The 25,732-nt window shown below is 32.3% G+C and overlaps 1 protein-coding gene across 5 annotated transcripts in view; it reads right to left on the bottom strand.

Moving 5' to 3' along the window:
* LOC126882130 (monocarboxylate transporter 5) overlaps positions 1-25,732 on the bottom strand; it is a 681,181-nt gene that overhangs the window by 511,842 nt on the left and 143,607 nt on the right. For all 5 annotated transcript variants that reach the window (XM_050646979.1, XM_050646980.1, XM_050646976.1 and 2 more), the window contains exon 2: positions 4,669-4,798. In XM_050646979.1, coding sequence (XP_050502936.1) covers positions 4,669-4,789 — 121 coding nt within the window. In that variant the 5' untranslated portion in view covers positions 4,790-4,798. The remainder of the gene's footprint in view (positions 1-4,668; positions 4,799-25,732) is intronic.

Below are 25,732 nucleotides of genomic sequence, written 5' to 3'. Positions count from 1 at the left end.
TATCTTGTTTTACGTCGCCTTTTCCCTCTTCTATTTCCTCGTTAATTTGATTGGTTTTGATTTTTTGAGGTTTTGATTGGAATTTTGCTATTTTTGGCAATTTTCACACGTATTATCGATAGTTTTTATTATAATAATATATGTTGTGAGTATTTTAAGGATATGAAAATTGGTGTAGAGAAAGAGGACAAAAATAAAAAGGTGACGGTTTGAAAATTATGATACTATTGTTTATATCTTTGCCGTAAATTCCGGTCAACTTTGACCGGTTGTATCTCAGGAACTACTGATCATAATTAAACGTTTTTTCTTTTAAAAGAAGCGTCCTGTCGCTGTTTTTCGAATACCGTTTTTATAATTTAATTTAGTTTAATATTTCCCGAGATATTATATTTGTTTATAAGCCAAAAAATTCTTTATAATTTTAAAATATTCCTGAGGCCGCTTAAATAGTCCAATTTCAATTCTGTAAAGTACATTAGATAGGTATAGTGTCTTTTTATGAAAAAATCATAGTTATTCTTATGCATCATAATTATTGTCGTTATTATAGCGAACGTAAATTTTTAATTAACAATTCAATTGTTGCTAAACTGTTCATTCAATTTCCATCGGATTCTGGAATTATAATCTATATGAAAAGGACTTTTACACTACCAAGTTATTTAGTTATTGATTAACAATTACTTATCTAAAAGTTTTGGTTGAAAATTAAAGATTTTGTTGGAAAAACCCGCTTTTTCCGGGGAAAGTTTTCGTCGAAGTAAATCGGAAAAAACACGTCTCTATGCAGAATTTAATTGCTGTGAATTTTTATTTGAGTGTTTTTGGTGTAAAGTTAAAATCTTTGGAGTTATAGAGCAAAAATTAAAAAAAACACGATTTTCGGGCGCCATTTTGTTTATAAAAAAAGTAGCACACTATCTGCGGACTTTGCATACCTATATTATTAATACTACTCTGGGCTAATTAGCAAAATTCATGGAAAAGTTATTTACCAGCAATTTTAGTGCTGGAATCGATTTATAAGATCCTATATATTAATAATATAGGTATGCAAAGTCCGCAGATAGTGTGCTACTTTTTTAATAAACAAAATGGCGCCGAAAAATCGTATTTTTTTCAATTATTGCTCTATAACTCCGAAGATTTTAACTTTACAACTAAAACACCTTAATAAAAATTCACCGCAATTAAATTCTGCATAGAGATATGTTTTTCACGATTTGCTCCGACGAAAATTTTCCTCGGAAAATGCGGGTTTTCCTAACAAAAACTCTAATTTTAAAATAAAGTTTTAGGTAAGTAATTATTAATCAATAATTAAATAACTTAGTGACATCAAAGCTTTCTTGGTATAGATTGTAATTCCAGAAGCCGGTGAAAATTAAACGAATATTTTAGCAACAATTCAATTGTTAATTAACAAATTACGATCGCAATAATAACCAAAATAATCATGATACATTGATCAACCTTATAAAGATTATAAAGATGAGATGCTTATTTAATATTTTATCGACAAAATATAAATTTTTCTTTTTTTTGCATAATCTTTAAATTTTGAAAAAAATAGTTATAATACGCTGGTCTAGCTGGTAATTAGTAAAGTACAAAGAAAGGTTATTTTCCAGCAATTTTATTGCTGGAATCGAATTATAAGATCCTATATATTATTAATATAGGTATGCAAAGTCCGCATATAGTGTGCTACTTTTTTTATAAACAAAATGGCGCCGACAAATCGTATTTTTTTCAATTATTGCTCTATAACTCCGAAGATTTTAACTTTACACCAAAAACACTCAAATAAAAATTCACCCCAATTTAATTCTGCATAGAGGCATGTTTTTCCCGATTTGCTCCGACGAAAATTTTCCTCGGAAAATGTGGGTTTTCCCAACAAAATCTCGAATTTTCAAATAAATTTTTTGGGCCAGTAATTATTTATCAATAATTATATAGCTTGGTGAAATAAAAGCTTTCTTGTTATAGATTATAAATTCAGAAGCCGGTAAAAATGAAACGAACATTTTAGCAACAATTCAATTGTTAATTAACAATTTACAGTCGCAATAACAACCAAAATAATCATGAGACATTGATCAAACTTAGAAAGATTATAAAGGTGTGATGCCTATTTAATATTTTGTCGACAAAATATAAATTTTTCATTTTTTTTGCATAATCTTTAAATGTTTAAAAAAAATTGTTATAAACAAATTAACATTTCTCAGAAATTGTTTATTATATTCTAATTTAAAAAAATACTTAAAATGCGTATTTCATAGGTCTTGAAAATGAATGCTTTAAAAAAAATTTCCAACCATTTGCAAAAAAGTTATGAAGCAGCAAAGTAAATATACGAAATCTCCGTTGTTTATAATTTGTTTTAATTGTTTCAAAGCTTAAAAGTGAGTCTATGGTACAACCTAATTACTCACAAAGAATGTCAAAAATTAGTGCAATGGTTATATTTTAATCAAAGATTAAAAATACTTTTTTTTGTAATTTTTAGCGCAAACGTAGGCCTGATACAGAGTCGGAGCTAAAATGTTCACTCGAAGCGACTGACACGCAGCATGCATTATTTATTAAAAGTGTACATCACGCGGCTGGTCGTCGCTCAGAGTGAAAATTTTAGCTACAGTACTGTGTTACTCTACTTTCGCGCGTGTAAATTACAAAAAAATATATTTATAATCTTTAATTAATATATAACCATTAAACTGAGATCGATATTTTTTTGTAAATAATTAGCTTGTACTTTAAACTCACTTCTACGCTTTGAAAGAATTAAAAAAATATATAAACACAGTAGTAATCGTATGTTTACTTTGCTATTTCATAACTTTTTTACAAATGGTTGCAAAAAAGTTTTAAAGCATTCATTTTAAAGATATTTAAAATGCGCATTTTAGCTATTTTTTAAAATTATAATATAATAAAAACTTTCTGAGAAACGTTAATTTGTTTATAACTATTTTTTTTAAAACATTTAAAGATTATGCAAAAAAATAAAAAATTCATATTTTGTCGACAAAATATTAAATAGACATCTCATCTTTATAAGATTTCAAAGCTTGATCAGTGTATCATAATTATTTTGGTTATTATTGCGACCGTAAATTATTAATTAACAATTGAATTGTTGCTAAAATATTCGTTTAATTTTCATCAGCTTCTGTAACTATAATCTAAACCAAAAAGGCTTTTAAGTCACCAAATTATTTAATTATTGGTAGATAATTACTTATCTAAAACTTTATTTGAAAATTAAAGATTTTGTTGGGAAAACCCGCATTTTCCGAGGAAAATTTTCGTCGGAGCAGATCGTGAAAAACGCGTCTCTATGCAGAATTTAATCACGGTGAATTTTTATTTGGGTATTTTTGTTGTAAAGTTAAAATCTTCGGAGTTATAGAGCAATAATTGAAAACAACACGATTTTCGTGCGCCATTTTGTTTATAAAAAAAGTAGCACACTATCTGAGGACTTTGCATACCTATATTATTAATATATAGGATCTTATAATTCGATTCCAGCAATAAAATTGCTGGTAAATAACTTTTCCCAAAAATGGCCTATTCTCCGGTAATCAGCCCAGACTATACATACAATAATAAGATTCGATTCCAGCAATAAAATTGCTGGCAAATAACTTTTCCCAAAAATGGCCTATTCTCCGATAATCAGCCCAGGGCCCAGACTAATACGATAGAAATAAATTTGGAAATAAATCTAATGTTTAACGTTCAATAATAGGAGAAAGATATTTTGCAATTATGATCTCAGTATGTAGCTCGAAATATGAATACTGAGATGTGTATTTTTTTTGTGTTTTATAAGGAACAGAGGCTTAAAACGCTAAAACAAAGATTTACTTAATTAGAGCAAAGTATTTGAGATGTGGATATTGGACATATAGAAGATTTTGAAAAGAATATGAAACAAATCACGTTTTGTAACCGAAACTGAAATAAAGAAAAATGAGATATTAAATACAATTAAATTAAGAAATTTATATTATTTGGAATCATGTTATGAGAAATGAGATATGTGTTTTATACAGAAGCCTCTGTTCCTTATAAAACATAAAACACAAAAAAAATACACATCTCAGTATTCATATTTCGGGCTACATACTGAGATCATAATTGCAAAATATCTTTCTCCTATTATTGAACGTTAAACATTACGAAACATTACATACGAATAGAGCTTTTATATTACCAAGTTATTTAATTATTGTTAAACAATTACTTATCTAAAATTTTAGTTGAAAATTAAAGATTTTGTTGGAAAAATCCGCATTTTCCGGGGAAAATTTTCGTCGAAGTAAATCTGGAAAAACACGTCTCTATGCAGAATTTAATTGCGGTGAATTTTTATTTGGGTGTTTTTGGTGTAAAGTTAAAATCTTTGGAGTTATAGAGCAAAAATTAAAAAAAACACGATTTTCGGGCGCCATTTTGTTTATAAAAAAAGTAGCACACTATCTGCGGACTTTGCATACCTATATTATTAATATATAGAATCATAAGATTCGATTCCAACCATAAAATTGCTCGTAAATAACTTTTCCCAAAAATGGCGTATTCTCCGAAAATCTGCCCAGACTATAAATAATGTACATATACATATTTGATAGAAATATAATCACTTACTGACAACGTGTATCATGAATGATCCAAAAACAACCATCCATCCCCATCCACCATCTGGAGGAGGGGGTGTTTCGCTGTCTTCATCCTCATCCCTCCGTTTTGTAGAATGGTCAATAGACATATTATATCACTGCAATAAAAACATATTGTTAGTTTCGTATCAAATGGACGATCCAAATTTAATGGGCCTGGATCCCGCGTACCCCAAAAAAGTTTATTAATAGCAAGCTATAAATTTGTTCCTAGCTTAACGGTGTCAAGTCGGACAAACTTTGATGCATGGGAACACTGGAACAGGGAAAGCCTTAATTGTGGAACAGGTTACAGGTTTCGAGCGTCAGACTACGAAAACGTCCCATGTATTTTGTCGAAGATAGGACAAATAATCCCCGGATAAATAATCCCGGACAAAAAATCACCACAAATTATCCCTGGACAAAAAATCCCTGGACAAAAAATCCCTGGACAAATAATCCCCGGACAAAAAATCCCCACAAAAAATCCCGGTCAAATAATCCTCACAAATTTTTTGGACAAAATATTGCCACAAAAAATCCCGGACAAAAAATACCTAAGAAATATTTGCTGTCGAATAATTCTCTAAAAGTTTTCCTGAAATTCGAACAAATTTAGAATTCCAATTCCATGCTGAAAACTTTAAATTATACGTGACAAAAAGTGTGAGTTTTTTTTTAAATCGTGGAAAATATGGGGAATGAGCTAAGGCCCCGTTTTCATGACAGGCGCTTAACGTGCATTTTGATAACAAGAACGTTCACATCTCAACGCGCGTCTTAATGACCTAAAACGCGCGTTAGCATGTGAACGATCTTCAGTAAAATGTATGTAGCTGTAATCACGCGTTATCAAAACGCGCGTTAAGCGCCTGTCATGAAAACGGGGCCTTAGCTCATTCCCCATATCTTCCATGATTTTTGAAAAAACTCACACTCTTTTGTCATGTAAAATTTGAAGTTTTCAGCATGGAATTGGAATTCGAAATTTGTTAAAATTTCGGGAAAACTTTTAGAGAACTATTCGGCAGCAAATATTTCTTAGGTATTTTTTGTCCGGGATTTTTTGTGGGGATATTTTGTCCAAAAAAATTTGTGGGGATTATTTGTCCGGGATTTTTTGTGGGGATTTTTTGTCCAGGGATTATTTGTCTGGGGGTTTTTGTCCGGGGATTTTTTGTCCAGGGATAATTTGTAGGGATTTTTTGTCCGGGATTATTTGCCCATACCCCATTTTGTCGAAACTCTCATGCAAAAATCGGACTGCTATTTACCACCAATATACTTCATGTCATTTGACATTTTCTACGTGTCGAACTTATTAAAATTCACAACATATTTGCCGGACAAACATTTTTTCATATATTATATAAAAAAATTATTTACCTAAAATTATACATCACTATTAAATTAGTCATCAGTGGTAAAAAACTGTAATTTTGATAATTTTGAAAATCAACTCGAATTAGAACTAGAATTTTGAGAATCAACACCGATTTTAATGAAAATTTGGATTTAAACTCGGTTGACCCTCTTCTTCAAAATCTACCATACGCCGAACCGGGATTTTGCCCTGGGGGTGAAAACAATCCCATCTAGGGGATGCAAATTTTCTTAATCAAAATAACTATGAAAGTCGATAGATTGACCAATTCTGAGTAAATTTTGTTCTATAAAATTTTTTTGCAAAGTTGATATTTTCCCTGTTATTTATTAGCGATTGAAACTATGCATTTTTATTGAAAAAACTCACGTTTTATAACCGTTTTTCATGAATAACTTATGGTAGGGGAGCCCAAGCGGGGATTTTTGCAGTTACTCGAGCGCATCAGATTATTATATGGGGAGAAACCTGGTACCCTGCAGATGTACGTCTACCATATATGGGCTCTTTAACAGGGGAGTTCGTTAAGGGGGGCCCGAAAAAAAATCTATCCTTAAAAAAACTCCCAAATTGTCAGATTACGATAAGGTAAGTTAAATACATGCAAAAGAGTGTATATTTCAAAAATCTGATGATTTGAGCCGGGCGTAAGGAAATGGGCGAGTCCCAAAGTTTCACAAGAAAAAAGCGAATATTTCGCGAAATAAATGACATCGAAAAACTAAAAAATTTGTGCTCAATATTTTTTAAAAATCTATCGAATGATACTATACACGACCTCCCACGGAGAGGGGTGGGGGGTAAATTTATTATTTTAAATACGAATCCCGCGATATCTCGCGAAATGAACATCAGGTCGAAAAACTGTAAAATACACTTATTCAATATTTTTGAAAAATCTATAGAATGGCACCACACACGAAGGTGGGGTGGGGGTTACTTTAAAATCCTAAATACGGGCCCCCATTTTTTATTGCAGATTTGGATTCCTTACGTAAAAATAAGTAACTTTTATGCGAAACATTTTTTCGAATTATGGATAGATGGCGTTATAATCGGAAAAGACATTTTTTAAAGTTCATTAAAAAACCTTTCAAATGAGCTCTGGCAAAAGCTTTTTGCATAAGAACTGACTGACTTATGACGATAATAAAGTCGCTCTCCGATTTTTTTAAATGTAACAATTAAACCGTCGTCATTACAATCCTAATAGAAATGAATAGCTTCCCACTTGAAATTAACTTAATAAACATAACTTTGAAAATAAACTTAAATAGTTGACTAAATCGAAAATGACATTTTTATAATTAAAAAAAAGTGAATTTTTTTAAATAAACCTAAACATGTGTTACCTAAAAGTTTAAAAAACCATGAATGCAAAAAAGGGAAGTAATAACTAAGCAAGGAACCAAGATGCAAGATTTTGACTATTATGCTGAAAATATGATCTATGGATTTTGTTTCCAGGCTTAAGGAGCTCTATGAGACTAACATAAACGAAGGTTTTATGAGGATATTACTTCTTTTTTTAATTAAACGCTTTTCTTTAGTTCAATAGTTTCCGTCAAATCTTTAGACGTTAATAGACTGCCTTTTCTCCAATGTAAATGAATGAAAATTTGCAGACATATGCATTCGCGGGAACAGTACACGAATAGTCAATAAATTTTTTTTATATTCATTAATTGTTTAAATAAAAAAAAATTTAATGGAAAATGCTTAAATTTTCTTGTTTTTTACAATGTAAAAACTTGAAACTTTTACGGATTGCAGCTAATGATATGAACTATACATAATTTCACTTTTTACGTTAATTGTTTACGTTATACTTCATAAATAAACAATAAAGTTTCAAATTTTGAACGCTCATATACTTATTTGTTTACATAAAAATCGGCGCTTATTCGTATCAAATTTCAATACGATACGAAATAAAACTTCAACCAAAACTCGAATTCAAAAAATTCGTGTTTTTATCGTAGTCTTAGGAAAACCACCGGTAGTGACGTTTTGTGCTACAATTAACATTAGAATTCGTTTTGGCGTATTAATTAAACACTCTTCTTTAGCTCAATCGTTTGGGTCAAATCTTTAGACGTTAATTTGACTGCCTTTTCTTCAATGCACATGACTGAAAATTTGAAGACATATGCATTCGCGGGAACAATACACGAATAGTCAATAAAAAAAATTATGTTTATTAATAATTGTTTAACCCTTGTAAGGCGATGCTTAGATTCTTACGTAAACAACGGTGCGGGGTGCATTTGCACCCCATCTGTATATCCATTTGTTTATATGTGAATGTCGTGAAATTGATTTGAAAGATAATTAGGACTTGTTTTTTATACTATGAAACATAATTTTACAAGCAAAGTACTCATTTCTTCTTAAAAAAATATTATCGTTGCAAGACAAACACATGAAATTTTTCACAGGATGAGCAACACAAAGTTTTTACACACAATACCGACAGTTATGCCGGGACTTTCGGTCTTTTTTCTCTGACAAAAGTAACACCAACCTTGTCCCGTAGCTTTGTTAGCTCCAGGTGGAACATCAGAAACGTCTAATTCATAATATGAAATTTTCATCATTTGCACCTTACAGTCATTTTTCCAAAAAAAGCACGTAAACGCAAAGAGTTTTAAATGCTGTAATGGTAGGGGAGCAAAGTATGCTAAATGTGCAGTCACTCGAGCGCTTTGGGGACCTATTGGGTTGTGATTATTAGGTCCTAAAACCAAAAAAAGTTAAGTAAAATTTTCCATTTTAGCGGGCGCTTGCCATTTTTTAATTTAATTTTCCATTTCCATTAATCGTTTTTTCCGAATATAGCGCCATCTATCCATAATTCGAAAAAATGTTTCGAATAAAAGTTGCTTATTTTTATGCAGAGAATTCAAATCTGCAATAAAAAATGGGGGCTCCCATTTAATATTTTAAAGTAAACCCCCACCCCACCTCCGTGGTGGGTCGCATTTGATACCATTCGATATATTTTTCAAAAATATTAAATAAGTGTATTTTGCAGTTTTTCGATCTGATGTTTATTTTGCTAAATATCGCGGGATTTGTATTTAAAATTTCAAATTTACCCCCCACCCCTCTCTGTGAGGTGTCGTGTTTGGTATCTATCGATAGATTTTTGAAAAATATTGAACGTGTAGTTTTTAGTTTTTCGATCTGACGTTCATTTCGCGAAATATTCGCCTTTTTCTTGTGAAACTTTGTGACTCACCAATTCCCTTACGCCCCGCTTAAATCGTCAGATTTTTTAAATATACACTGTTTTGCATGTACTTAACTTACCTTATCTTAATCTGACAATTTCGAGTATTTTTAAGGATAGATTTTTTTTTTCGGGCCCCCCTAAACGAACTCCCCTGTGTTAAGAGCCAATATATGGCAGAGGTACATCTGCAGGGTACCACGTTTCTCCCCATATGATAATCTGACGCGCTCGAGTAACTGCAAAAATCCCCGCTTGGGCTCCCCTACCATAATGGGTGGAATGCGTTTATAATGGAATTTAATGCGAATAAAAAAATGGACAAAAATAAAAAATATTTATTAAAAAAGATATGTGGAAAAAGCGAGGTCTGGGGTGCAGCTGCACCTCGCACCGCTTTACGAGGGTTAAATAAAAAAACGACTTTAACGGAAAATGCTTAAATTCTCTTGTTTTTTACAATGAAGAAACTTGAAACTTTTACAGATTGTAGCTAATTATATGAACAATACATAATTTCACTTTTTACGTTAATTGCTTACGTTATGCTTCATAAATAAAAAATGAAGTTTCAAATTTTTTGCCGATTCCGACTACTTTTCATGTTAGTACATCATTATGTTTTATACATATTTTAATAAACATGACGATATATTTTAATGTTTGAAAAGTGTAAGACTAAAAAGTAAAAAATAAAAAAATATGAAAAAAATTTTTTTAAGAAACGCTTTTCTTTAGTTACGAGTGACTAAAATTAACAATATAAAAAAAATCAACAAAAAAGCAAAAAATAAAAAAAATTAAAAAATCTAACACATTCGTTAAAGAAAAGCGTGGGGCAAAAACCGTTTATTCGATGAAGACGCGTTACGCTTTTCTTTGACGAATGTGTTAGATTTTTTCAATTTTTTTTATTTTTTGATTTTTAGTGGATTTTTTAATATTTTTAATTTTAGTCACTCGTAACTAAAGAAAAGCGTTTCTTAAAAGTGTTTTTTTCATATTTTTTTTATTTTTCTAAATAGTTCAGTTCTGTTTTGTTTTAGTAAAACTTATGGATCGATATAGTAATTTCGTTAACAAATAACCCCCGTTTGTCAAGATTTTGTACAATCTTCAGTGTGGAAACCATAAATTAATAAGTCATTAAAATATCTCTCATGTTTTACCAAATTATATCGTAAAACGTGTGATTGTATTTTAGAACACTTTTAACATCACGAGAAAATTACAAAGTGATAAGACGCGATTGCTTAAGTGGTTATATTTGTACAAAACTCAAAAAGGGAATTCTTGTAAACAGTAATAATTAAAAAATTACCCAATTTGTTATTTCATAATACTCTGATAATCAATCGTGTTAATTAAATACAATAATGTTATCAGTTATTAAATACAATAATGTTATGTTTTATCAACATAATCAAAATATAATTATACAGGCTGGGAAAATGAATAGAGTCCACCTCGATATTTGGCAGTACATAAAATGCTGAAACAGGTCGATTTTTATTTTTAAATTACAATTTTTTTATATACAGGGTGAGTCATGAGGAACTGTACATACCCCTACCTCGTATAGAGGCCCCTATGGGGAATAACAAATGACCATTAAAAAGTGTCTGCTCCCATTATTTAATAATATACAGGGCGAGTTTCGCATTTAGACAGAAATTTCTATTCGTCATAATTTTTGAACGGTCAGATCGATGTGTCTCATATTTTGGTCAATCGTTACACGATTACCACCTAATCAACTGATTTATTCAAACTAGAAAAAAAAATCAGGTCCGGCTTTAAAAAATTATTTCGTTTGGGTCTTAGAAAAAATGTCACCCTGTATACGCTTTTTACTCTAAGAGTAAACTTTTAAACTAATTAGTTAGTAGTTATGAAATGTAATTATTTTGTACACAACTTTATAAAAATTGTACTTTGATTGTGCCAGTGGGTAAAATCTTTCTTGTCCTTAGTCAATGTAATTACTTTTGTTTATTGTTGACACTCAACAGATTGCAAAATACTTTTAAATAAAAAAAAATACGCTTTTTGAAAACTGTAATATGAATTTTACAAATTAGACAAATAGGCAATTAAAATGGCATATTTATTTTTCCCCACACGATTACTTAATTTTTTATTAAAAAATCAAATTTGTCAAAATCGCAATTTTTCTATAAAAATAAAAAAAATTAAACAAAGTTATTCTTAAAATTAAAAGTTTCACAATTTTTTTTCTATAACATGTCCAGATCTAATACTCCCCATAACACTTCTCTTTGGACTCCATAGTTTAAGATAGACGTGATCAAATAGATAAATTTTAAATTTTTTCACTTAATCTTTACGATTTAACTTTGCAATTCACGAATCTGCACCTTTTATTTTTAAAAATTCATAACTTTTACGAGAAGAAGTAAAGACTGAAAGTCTACAACAATTTTTATAGCCTTCACAATGGTAACAGATATGTGCTGTAAAAATTTCAGAAAAAAAAATATTAAACTGGAACAGAGTTGTAGCGAGTTAAACCGTGATTTCATTTTTTTTTCATTTTTAGGTTAAAATTCCGATTTTGACAAATTTGATTTTTTAATAAAAAATTAAGTAATCGTGCGGGGAAAAATAAATATGCCATTTTAATTGCCTATTTGTCTAATTTGTAAAATTCATATTAGAGTTTTCAAAAAACGTATACAGGGTGAAATTTTTTCTAAGACCAAAACGAACTAATTTTTTAAATCCGGGGCTGATTTTTTTCTAGTTTGAATAAATCAGTTGATTGGGTGGTAACATAAATTAAATATTTGTTCAAAAAAAATTATTTTTTGTATTAAAAGTTAATTTTTTTAAATCTATGGTTCACTTTACCAGACTTTTAATTATTCATAGTCAAATTTGATTTTTTTTATAAAAAATTAAGTAATCGTGTGGGGAAAAAATAAATATGCCATTTTATTTGCATATTTGTCTAATTTGTAAAATTCATATTAGAGTTTTCAAAAAGCGTATACAGGGCAAAATTTTTCTAAGACCCAAACGAACTAATTTTTTAAAGCCGGACCTGATTTTTTTTCTAGTTTGAATAAATCAGTTGATTAGGTGGTAATAGTGTAACGATCGACCAAAATAAGACATACATCGACCTGACCGTTCAAAAATTATGACGAATACAAATTTCTGTCAAAATGCGAAACTCGCCCTGTATATTATTAAACAATGGAAGCAGACACTTTTTAATGGTCATTTGTTATTCCCCATAGGAGCCTCTATACGAGGTAGGAGTATGTACAGTTCCTCATGACTCACCCTGTATATTTTATACTAGAGACGTCATCCATTTGGCCGTGATGTAAATCACGGTGACGGAATCGATGATTTTTTTAAATATGCAGATCTTAATATCAGCAGAAAAAACCAAATATATGACAACATCTAAATACCCACTACGATGTAAAATCGAAATTGATGGTGTAGCGGTCATGCTACTGATCCTTTAAATTAATCACATTTACTGCCCCTTTACGAATTTCATTCTGGAGACGCCCAGTTGCCTACATTCCCAGCGGGGCAAGGGGCCAACGCCGAAGCGAGAATGAAAATGAACTAGTTCGTCACACTCTTTAGAAAGTATCACGTCGCCAGTATTTGTGACGGAACTGAAACAAGATTGAAAATGAAATCTAACTAAAAGGAAATCGAACATCAGCCGAATACATGTGGGAAAATTAGTAAATCAAACTTAAATATATCTCGGGACTTATTCATATAAAAAATATATATTTGTCGGCAGTGCGACGTGCTAGTCGTTTCAGTAAGTAATACATATACTTAGTTCTCACTACTTCTCTTCTTACTAGGTCTTTGTTTTGTTATAGTTGATTATGTGTTGTTCGTCATATACGTGTTTTGCAAGGGAGCATCTATCAGGATATAGTCTACTGCCACTCTTATGTGAAGCGATACGGCATTTGAGTTATCTATTAGTCTGGCCAATGTATTGTTTGTTGCAGCTTGCACAAGGAATACAATAGACTATATTCGATAACTGGTCAGTAGGTGTTTTGTCTTTGATCTTAGTGAAAATGGAACCAATTGTTAAGACTGTGTAATTGGCTATTTTTATATTCTCGTCGACTGATTTAAAAATTCGTGTAAGTTTCGGTGTAAGGTCTTGTATGAACGGTAATCTAAAGTATTTAAGTGGGGTTAATATGACGTCAGTTGTGTCTATTGTGGGGTTAATGTTTTGTGGTGTATGAATAGGGTTGGTTTGTGTCCCGGGTAATGTATCATTAGATGTGTTAAATAGTAGTTTAGTAAGTAGTGTGTTTGGGTATGAGTTGTCTAGGAAGAGCTGACGAAGGATTTTTAGGTTTTTATTGTGGAACGACTGATCTGAAATTTGTAAGATTCTATTTTTCATTTGTTTTATAAGATTAATTTTTGTGTTATGCTTATGATATGACCAATAGTTAATATATCTTCCGGAGCTAATGGGTTTTCTATACCAATCTGTTATTATTACGTTGTTATTGCTACGTATTAGTTTGGTGTCCAGGAATGAGACTTATTGGTGTTTGTCTTCTGTTTCCACTGTAAATTGGATATGTGGGTCGAAATCGTTAAAGATGTATAAAAGTTCATTTATCATGTCTTTTGGTAGGTCTAAGATTATATCGTCGACATATTTCTTTAAGAAGGTTATTCTGAATGGAAGAACAGGAATAACTGTATCTAAAAGATCGTCGTCCATAACATATGAGGCCAGAATAGGACTCACACAACCACCCATGGGGGTGCCTGTTTTTTGTTTGTATATTTTGTTGTTAAAAGAGAAATATGTGTTGTTATTAGAAAGCTGACCAGTGCTAAGAAGGTATCTTTATTAATTTTACAATGTTTAGTTATGTCAGACCAATGTTTGTTTATGGATCTTAAGCAAGCCTCTAGATAGATGTTTGTGAAAAGAGAAACGACATCCAAGCTAATCAAAACGTAATCGTTCGGTAGTTGTAATCCGTTAAATGTTGTTTTTACGTCGAACGAGTCCTTTATGTAGTACTCATTGTCGAAGTCATACGCTGCAGTTAGAATGTTTTTAACAAAATTGGCAATATTTTCGGTTGGAGAGTTAATTGATGAAACAATAGGTCTTAGTGATAATGTCGGTTTGTGTATTTTTGGTAATGCATAAAATTTTGGGGCGTTGCTATTATATTTCGTTAGTTGTTTTTTGGTAGGTTGGTCAATAAAGTTTCTATTAAGGTGATACAGTAGCGATCAACACGTAGCCAAAACGCGTTCCAAGATTGCGGCTGTAATTTTGAATATCTTTTCGAGATATTTGGCACACGTATTCGTAATATAATAAATAATGGCGGTACAGAGCCCAATTTGAAAAATATATTAATATGTGGAAATTACTTTGTAATTAAATACAATATTAAAAAAGCGAGCCTGTACCGCCATTAAGAAGAACAAAAAAATACACTTTCTCCAAATAAACTTTTTTATCCGATGCCTAGATTTTGTGTCATTTTGGAACTACTAATGAAATAAAAAATTTTAGTAGTTCCAAAATGACACAAAATCTACGCATCGGATAAAAAAGTTTATTTGAAGAAACTGTATTTTTTTGTTCTTCTTAATGGCGGTACAGGCTCGTTTTTTTAATATTGTATTTAATTACAGAGTAATTTCCACATATTAATATATTTTTCAAATTGGGCTCTGTACCGCCATTCTTTATCATATTACGAATACGTGTACCAAATATCTCGAAAAATATTCAAAATTACAGCCGCAATCTTGGAACGCGTTTTCGCTACCTGTTGATCGCTACTGTTTCCTCTTAAGTAAATTCTGTACTAATTTATTGCTTTCTTTTTGTATTGTAAGTGTAGGGTCAGACTTTAATTCTAAATATATTTTATTATTTTCAAGGAGTTGTTGTGATAAATCTGTATAGTTTGTTCGTTTCATGATCACAGTAACGTTTTCTTTGTCGGATCTAGTGACTATCAGTTCTGGATGTTGTCTGAGAAATTTCTTTGTTTTGACTAGTAAATAGTGAAAGTAGTTATTGGTCTTTTTGTTGCGTTTAGTGTAATTAGTGAGTACGTTTATAGATCTAGCTCTTGTGATTATTTTTGTTTATTCGTCTTTAATTGACGAAGCTACCAAGTCAATGTCAGCAAGTAGGTTTTTTATTGTAATGTCCTTATTTACTTTTGGTTCAATACTAAACTTTGGGCCTAGTGCTAGAAATTTTTCAATATCTTTAGGTATGCCTACATTACTAATATTTTTTAACCAGTTTGTTTTTGTGTTAAAATGAATAGATTCAAAGTTATTTTTCAGTTTTTCTAATTTATTGATTTGTATTGCTTTAGTTATGTGATGTAATCTGTTATAAACTATTAGTTGATTGCTGGAAAATTCGATAAAAGTCTGTTCATTGATATTGTTAATGATTTTGTTTTTTAGTAGTGTTAGTTTGTGTTCTAAAATTGTTAATTAATTTGTGTACAAATTGAATTTCTTTATTTAATTAACTAGTACTTAACCTTTTTTGTATCTTTAAAAGTTCATGCTGTGCTTCAGATTCTTGTCTTAGCAATAGTTCTTCAACTGAAGTAGTTATGTCGGTAAAGTCAGCAGCACCACTTCATAAGACCAAATTCAGACTAAGACTATATTTTATTGCTAATGTATTGCTAATTTATTACGCAAAGGAAAAATTTATTGCTATAGCCGTTTCCGAGAAACAGTGGGTGCTGCTAGCTTTACGGTAAAGCTAGCAGCACCCACTCTATATCTCGGCAATAAAAAGGAGTACAGGAATCATTTTAACGGCATATTTTATTGCTATTTAATTGCTCTTGATTGGTATATTAACCAATCCTGAAAAGCTATCCCATCATCCCCTAGCGTAAAACTCATCCCCAAAAAGATGATGAAAATCGAAAATTCAACACCAAGGAATTAATTGCTAATTTATTGCTAATTTATTACGGAAAGAAAAAATTTATTGCTGTAGCCGTTTCCGAGAAACAGTGGGTGCTGCTAGCTTTACGGTAAAGCTAGCAGCACCCACTCTATATCTCGGCAATGAAAAGGAGTACGGGGATCATTTTAACGGCATATTTTATTGCTATTTAATTGCTCTTGATTGGTATATTAACCAAACCCAAAAAACTACCCCATCATCCCCTAGCGTAAAACTCACCCCCAAAAAGATGATGAAAATCGAAAATTCAACACCAAGGAATTAATTGCTAATTTATTACGCAAAGGAAAAATTTATTGCTGTAGCCGTTTCCGAGAAACAGTGGGTGCTGCTAGCTTTACGGTAAAGCTAGCAGCACCCACTCTATATCTCGGCAACGAAAAGGAGTACGGGGACCATTTTAACGGCATATTTTATTGCTATTTAATTGCTCTTTATTGGTATATTAACCAAACCCAAAAAACTACCCCATCATCCCCTAGCGTAAAACTCACCCCCAAAAAGATGATGAAAATCGAAAATGCAACCCCAAGGAATTAATTGCTAATTTATTGCTAATTTATTACGGAAAGAAAAAATTTATTGCTGTAGCCGTTTCCGAGAAACAGTGCTGCTAGCTTTATGGTAAAGCTAGCAGCACCCACTCTATATCTCGGCAATGAAAAGGAGTACGGGGATCATTTTAACGGCATATTTTATTGCTATTTAATTGCTCTTGATTGGTATATTAACCAAACCCAAAAACTACCCCATCATCCCCTAGCGTAAAACTCACCCCCAAAAAGATGATGAAAATCGAAAATTCAATCCCAAGGAATTAATTGCTAATTTATTGCTAATTTATTACGGAAAGAAAAAATTTATTGCTGTAGCCGTTTCCGAGAAACAGTGGGTGCTGCTAGCTTTACGGTAAAGCTAGCAGCACCCACTCTATATCTCGGCAACGAAAAGGAGTACGGGGACCATTTTAACGGCATATTTTATTGCTATTTAATTGCTCTTTATTGGTATATTAACCAAACCCAAAAAACTACCCCATCATCCCCTAGCGTAAAACTCACCCCCAAAAAGATGATGAAAATCGAAAATGCAACCCCAAGGAATTAATTGCTAATTTATTGCTAATTTATTACGGAAAGAAAAAATTTATTGCTGTAGCCGTTTCCGAGAAACAGTGCTGCTAGCTTTATGGTAAAGCTAGCAGCACCCACTCTATATCTCGGCAATGAAAAGGAGTACGGGGATCATTTTAACGGCATATTTTATTGCTATTTAATTGCTCTTGATTGGTATATTAACCAAACCCAAAAACTACCCCATCATCCCCTAGCGTAAAACTCACCCCCAAAAAGATGATGAAAATCGAAAATTCAATCCCAAGGAATTAATTGCTAATTTATTGCTAATTTATTACGGAAAGAAAAAATTTATTGCTGTAGCCGTTTCCGAGAAACAGTGGGTGCTGCTAGCTTTACGGTAAAGCTAGCAGCACCCACTCTATATCTCGGCAACGAAAAGGAGTACGGGGACCATTTTAACGGCATATTTTATTGCTATTTAATTGCTCTTTATTGGTATATTAACCAAACCCAAAAAACTACCCCATCATCCCCTAGCGTAAAACTCACCCCCAAAAAGATGATGAAAATCGAAAATGCAACCCCAAGGAATTAATTGCTAATTTATTGCTAATTTATTACGGAAAGAAAAAATTTATTGCTGTAGCCGTTTCCGAGAAACAGTGCTGCTAGCTTTATGGTAAAGCTAGCAGCACCCACTCTATATCTCGGCAATGAAAAGGAGTACGGGGATCATTTTAACGGCATATTTTATTGCTATTTAATTGCTCTTGATTGGTATATTAACCAAACCCAAAAACTACCCCATCATCCCCTAGCGTAAAACTCACCCCCAAAAAGATGATGAAAATCGAAAATTCAATCCCAAGGAATTAATTGCTAATTTATTGCTAATTTATTACGGAAAGAAAAAATTTATTGCTGTAGCCGTTTCCGAGAAACAGTGGGTGCTGCTAGCTTTACGGTAAAGCTAGCAGCACCCACTCTATATCTCGGCAATGAAAAGGAGTACGGGGATCATTTTAACGGCATATTTTATTGCTATTTAATTGCTCTTGATTGGTATATTAACCAAACCCAAAAAACTACCCCATCATCCCCTAGCGTAAAACTCACCCCCAAAAAGATGATGAAAATCGAAAATTCAACCCCAAGGAATTAATTGCTAATTTATTGCTAATTTATTACGGAAAGAAAAAATTTATTGCTGTAGCCGTTTCCGAGAAACAGTGGGTGCTGCTAGCTTTACGGTAAAGCTAGCAGCACCCACTCTATATCTCGGCAATGAAAAGGAGTACGGGGATCATTTTAACGGCATATTTTATTGCTATTTAATTGCTCTTGATTGGTATATTAACCAAACCCAAAAAACTACCCCATCATCCCCTAGCGTAAAACTCACCCCCAAAAAGATGATGAAAATCGAAAATTCAACCCCAAGGAATTAATTGCTAATTTATTGCTAATTTATTACGGAAAGAAAAAATTTATTGCTGTAGCCGTTTCCGAGAAACAGTGGGTGCTGCTAGCTTTACGGTAAAGCTAGCAGCACCCACTCTATATCTCGGCTTTGAAAAGGAGTACAGGGATAATTTTAACGGCATATTTTATTGCTATTTAATTGCTCTTGATTGGTATATTAACCAATCCTGAACATCTACCCCATCATCCCCTAGCGCGAAACTCACCCCCGAAAAAATTATGAAAATCGAAAATTCAACCCCAAGGAATTAATTACTAATTTATTGCTAATTTAATACGAAAAGAAAAAATTTATTGCTGTAGCCGTTTCCGAGAAACAGTGGGTGCTGCTAGCTTTACGGTAAAGCTAGCAGCACCCACCCTATATCTCGACAATGAAAAGGAACACAGGGCCCATGTTAACGGCATATTTTATTGTTAATTAATTGCTCTTGATTGATATATTGGGCGTATACTAGTTCGCTCCGGCGGTCAGATTTTAATACTCCACAGAAAAGGGGCATAGGTAAGTTCGCTCCGGCCATATATTTCTTAGAAAAGATAGTTGAATAATGTCTTTACTGGATACACAATGAATAATAATGAATAGCCAGGGTCAGCTTAAATAGATAATGTTGCCTTCATAAAGCAGGTACTTTGATAAATTTTATTAATACAATTTTTAATAAATATTTCTCAAACTTTGTATTTTTCTAATACGACAATACTATCATTGTTTAAAAGAATGAGTCTTTTTAAACAATGCTACTATATAACACTACTTCTCACTTAAAAATATATTAAACTTATAACGATAAGATATAACTTATAAGATATTTAAATTGACACTTATGCAAAAATACGAAGTTCGGTGAAACCAAAAACAGTGTACCGAAAAGTACTTCTAGAGCGCCAAAAATTTGTTGATCACAAAATAGCGGAATTAAAGCAAAATAAAATTAGTAGATTTGATTTTGTCAAATGTATTTCACTTAGATTTCTAGCAAAATAAATGCCTCGTTTTAATTTATATTTGTTTAATTTTGTAATGGTAGAGGATATCCCATACCTATTATGTTAGTATTTACACTTGTATTGCTTTCTTATTATATCTATATTTTAGAATAAGCACAAAAATTATTTCAGTAATTTTTAAAAACAATTCAAAATTTCTAATCTAATTTCTAATTCAATCATTAACATTTTTCAAAATATAGTAATGGGCGCGCTAATAACCGGCAAAAAAAAGGCAAAATATGGAAATACTAAGTTGTGAGATAAATTGAAATGAAACTAGTGGAGATGGGAAATTTAGCGATAGAACCTATAAATTTAGATTACATTTATTATTTCCCACCTTTAGACGTATCAGACGAGTTTCGCAACTACCGCTGTGACAGTGACAGTTTTAGTTGACATCCTCCTCTAATACGTCTAAACGTGGGAAACAGTGAATCGAATGTAAATTTATAGGTTTTTATCGCTAAATTTCCCAATTCTATTGGTTTCGCTTCTTTTATCTCACAACTTAAGGTGGTATGACACAATGTTAAAATTTATATAGTTTTTAGGTACAGTTACCGTCACTATTTCAAAACCAATCTTCAACTTAGGGGTATGTACGTGAACTGTAGACTTTCTATTTTAATAGTATCTAGTTAAAATTTCCAAAGAAAGCAGTATATTTTTTATAACTGTACATAAAGGAGTCCATGTCATAACTTACTTAGTAACTTGCTATAAAAATTCGTTTTGCATAATAATTTTTGAACTTGGGTGGAAAATAACTACCAGAAACGATTAACTATGCAAAAAGCTTTATTTTAAACAAAATTTCATTGTCCATACTGCCATAATTTTTAAATTAACTGTACCTAAAAGTAAAAATTTTAGTTAAAAGCTGCAATCTGGGGATTTTGTTGAAATTACAGCAATAAGTTGGCATTTTTCTAGTGATAAATTAGTTCCGCTGTCACTTAATAGATGAGAAGATGAGTTCACGTGTCATTTAGTAGATGGCAGCAGTGATGTATTAAATGGAGACAGATGCGCGTTTGCCGGATTTTAAGAAAATCTACAAACAATTGAAAACGAGTTTTGTAACCAGGGAAATACGATGAATCACGCGGTTTTGTTTAGAAAAGTGGCCCCACCCCCTCCCAGTACGCATTTTGGACCTTGTTTGACTTTCACTTTCAATCATGATTGTATAACGTCACAGTGTCTTAACAATACAAATATACATTTTTTATGCTTGAAACCGTGACGTTATACGAATGGTTGAAAGTTAAACGAGGTTCAAAATGACTCAAAGTGTTTACTGGGGGATTATACTAGTTTTGACATAATACATAAATAACATAAGTAAGCTCTAGTATGTTATGTGGGGCGGATCTAAAAACAATTTCAGTTTTATTCACTTTCTGGCAAATTTAATTTTTATAGGGCAAAATTAATTTTTAATTTTAATAATGCATTGTTCGGATACAATTAGCGTCTCTTTGTAAAGACGATGACGTCGACATTTTTACACACATTACACATGCCAATGGCCATTAGTATTTGTTGAGGCATTATCCTAATAAAAAAATTGTAGACAAAACAATATTGTATAATCATTGATTAATTTATGTCAAATATTTCCGTAAGTGAAAAAAAATATTGAAATTTACTGGAGTAATAATTAGATAAACCGATATGCAGACGATACAGTTGTGGTTGCTAGCAGTATCGACAGGCCTGTCATACCCGGGTACCTACAAAGAGCGAGTGAAAAAAGAGATTTTAACCATCAACATAAATAAAACAAAAATGGACACTGGTGAGCAAAACTCAAAAACCTGCCAGACAATTGAAAATAAAAAACCAATTCAACACGTAGAAGTATATGTATACCTTGGAACAGTCGTCAACTAGAAATGGGATCAAACAACCGAAATACGATGTAGAATTGAAAAGGCCAGAGCTACATTTAACATGAGAAATATATTCAATCATTGCGACATATCTGTCCCACTAAAAATACGGCTGCTAAAATGCTATGTATTTCCAGTCTTGTTGTATGGAGCAGAGACCTGGACAATAACGGAAACATTATCGAAAAGGCTAGAGGTATTCGAAATGTGGGTGTACCGACTTATCCTCAAAATGTCCTGGACGACTCACACTACCAACGTAGAGGTATTGCGCTGAGGAGAAAACAAAAATGAGAAATCTGTTTCACAATAGAAACGGAAACCTGAATACCTCGATCATATTATGAGACATGATAAATATCGTATACTGCCACTGACAATACAGAGTAAAATAGAGAGCAAACGTGGACCCAGAAGAAGAAGACACTCATGGCTTCAAAACTTACGCCAATAGTTTGGACTAACGTGCCAATGTCCGCAACGGACGAGGCACATGAAGAAGAAGAAGAAGAATTTAAAATGAGATATTCTTCTTCTCACGGTGCTTATTCGTTCCGAATGTTGGCGATCAGCATGGCTATCCTAACTTTGCATGCTGCTATTCGGAATAGTCTGTTTGTCGATGTAGGTATTGAACCAGTTTCTCAGATATATTCTTCTTCTCCCTGGTCCTCTCTTCCCAATACCTTGCCCTGAAGAATGAGTAGCGGCAATCTCTATTCATTCCTCATAACATGGCCAAGATATTCTACTTTGCGCTCTTTGATAATAATGTGTGTTAATAATCTCTCATTCCTTGCCCATTCTACGTAAGACCTCAACATTAGTCACACGACCCATCCACGAAATTCTTAAAATGCGACTGTAATACCACATCTTGAATGCCTTGAGTTTTCTTAAAGAAGTTTCGGAAAGAGTCCAGGCTTCTACTCAGTATAATAATCTAGAAAATACATAGGATCTGATAATAGAAATTTTGGTGCCACTTCGGTATGCGGTCTACCGTCTAATATGTGGTCTACGGCAATTTAGCTGATTCGGCATGCGGTCTACGTACAAAAACAAATTAGAGAAACTATTACAAACATTACTATTTTATTATTACTAACAGCTTCACTGTTCAATTGGTAATTATACAAAGAGTCTACATTCTACCACATCCAATACTATTTTAATATTAAATATCATGCAACCGCATAAATATCGGTTTTTGCCTGAAAGGAGGAAGACCTAACCCTTCGGTCCAAACCCAACTTACGGGTATAGAGTGAGAGAACCGCAGGGCAGGAGGTATTTGACCGCTGCGCGCAATCACAACCCACCCTTTTTATTATCACTAAACGGTCTTTTCAGCGTTTTAAATTAACACTCAAGGCCCATTCCGTTGATTCAAGTTTATATAGGCAACCCAAATTACACGCCGCTAATCCTCGGTTCGGGATTTAGACAGAATAACACATGAAGTGTGAAGTAAAGCACAAGTATGACAAGTAAAGTAAAGTATAAATATAAATAATAAATAAAAAGTTTGTAATAGCTTCTCTAATTTGTTTTTGTACGTAGACCGCATGCCGAATCAGCTAAATTGCCGTAGATCGCATATCAGACGGTAGACCGCATACAAACTAGAAACTCTGCCGTAGACCGCATACCGAAGTAGCACCGAAATTTTGTTAACAAGTGGTAAATGTGACTTCTGAAACGAGACTTCATCATTATGAACGCTGATCTCGCTTTTCCTATGCGTTGTTTTATTTCACTAGAGTGGTCTCATTGACTGTTTATGTAGGTACCAAGGTATGTGTAGCTGTCCACTCTGTCAATTGGTTGTTGGTTAACCAAAAGCCGTGTATGTAATATATTTCGCTCTTAATGACTACCATTACTTTCTTTTTTTTTCGTATTGAAATTCCATGTTCACTACTTATGTCTTATATGCGCGACATTATTCTTTGCAAATCATCTAGGCTATCTGCAAAAACTACTGCGTCATCGGCATATCTAATGTTGTTTAGATCTATCATCTAATCCAGTTTCCTCCAAGATAATTTATGAGTATGTGCAGCTTATCATGTTGTACTCTATCAAATGCCTTTTTATAGTCGATAAAACAAATATATAGCACTTAGACAGTCAATAGAGCCTCTCGGGTGCCTAAGGGCAAGGCATTGCGGAATCAAATCTTTGTCCGTGATACTTGTTCTTCGCATTTTTTATATAGGTATTCTGCAGTATATTACTTTTAAAAATGTTTTAAGTAAGTGGTTCATTAGGCTAATTATTATTCTGCCTCGCATGTTGAAATGAGAAATGAAATGAAAATGTGAAATTTTCCGAGGAAAAAACTTTCCCTGTTGAAAAAACATTCAATATGAAAAAAGTTATTGTAGTGACTCTGTTTTTCAATTGACTTACGTATTTTACATTTATTAAAAATACTAATTTTATACTCGATCTTCCTTCTGAGAATTAGCATAATTCTTTTTTGGTCATTTAGATAGGCACTTACTTGTATTTCAAATAATTGCAAATTTCTTTAGTTTGAAATAAATCCTTTTGAGCAGGTAAAGAATTACGAATTGCCGTATAATACAATATTAAATAATAAACTATATCCAAATGAATGAACGTTTAGTATCTATTAATGAGAATTTACCCTAGGCAGGTAAAGAAAGGATTAACAACTGTCGTCTGTAAATACAAAGTACGATTAAGATCGAGATGTGCCGAGCCTAAGTTGCAATACATGGCATCAATGCGGTGTCGTTCAGAGAACTAAATTTAATAATAAAATATATGTACGTGCTGCCATCTATTCAAAGAACTGTTAAACGTTAGTTTAAAAATTGGCCACCTATTTTGACCATAGCGTACTAATACCCCCTTAATATGTTTTCCATCTTTTGCATTATTTTGCCGGTTATTAGCTCGCTCATCACTGTATAGAAAAAAATTTAGTGTAAATAAAATAATTATTATTAGCCCAGTAAAGGAACCTGAAATCCGGCGATAGGTACCGTGTAATTTTTAGTGTCACCACTTAATTGCATGAACATTTGAATTTACGTTCTACTTGCCACCGCGAAGTTGGACTTATGCCGTTGGTTGCTTTTACTTGGGGGGTGAAAGTCACCCCTTCTCGGGGGTGAAAAAACATACATTTCAAATATGGCCGGAAATAGATAAATTGACTAATTCTAAGCAACTTTTTTTCTATAGAGTTTTTTAAAGTCAATACTTTTCGAGTTATTTGCGAGTGAAAAGGTTTATTTTATTATGTTTCAACAAAAAAACACATTTTTTGAAAGATATTTCGCAAATAACTCAGAAAATAAATATTTTATCGAAAACAATATTCTTAGCAAAAATTTATTTTTGGAACACATTTTTCATAGGAACATATTTTTCATAAGCTACCTACAACTCTGCTTTTGCTGGGTCTGTACCTACACGTGCCTACACTTCATGAATATACCGTTTTTAATTTTATTATAAGCTATACTTTTGCTAAGAATTTTTTTTATTAGTTATTCTTATTTTTTACTTATTTTACTTATTTTTAGTCAATTATTTGAGAAAAACCGCCTGAAAACGTGTTATTTTTTGTTGCTGAAAAATAAACATTTTTGATGTTATTCAAATCAAACAAGTAGTGAAACAAGAAGTCAAACAAGTATTGATTTGGTTAAGTTACTTAGAAGTAGTCAATTTATCCATTTCTGGACTTATTTGAAAGGTATGATTTTTCACCCTCGAGAAGGGGTGATTTATACCCTCAATTAAATGCAACCAACGGCACAAGTCCAACTTTGAAGTGGACAATAGTTAGAACCTAAAACCAAATTTTCAACCAAATCCGTAGTAACGCCGAAAATTACACTCCAAAATAGTCGTTTATTGGGCTAAAAATCTAAATTATCTAATTTCACTGTCTCGTTATACAGCTATAAGTGCGCTAATAACCGGC

This window comes from Diabrotica virgifera, chromosome 3 (assembly GCF_917563875.1).
Source record: "Diabrotica virgifera virgifera chromosome 3, PGI_DIABVI_V3a".
In the NCBI taxonomy this organism is placed as follows: Eukaryota; Metazoa; Arthropoda; class Insecta; order Coleoptera; family Chrysomelidae; genus Diabrotica; species Diabrotica virgifera.
Note: the sequence above shows the minus strand (reverse complement) of the source record. Positions and strands in the feature narration are given on the sequence as shown.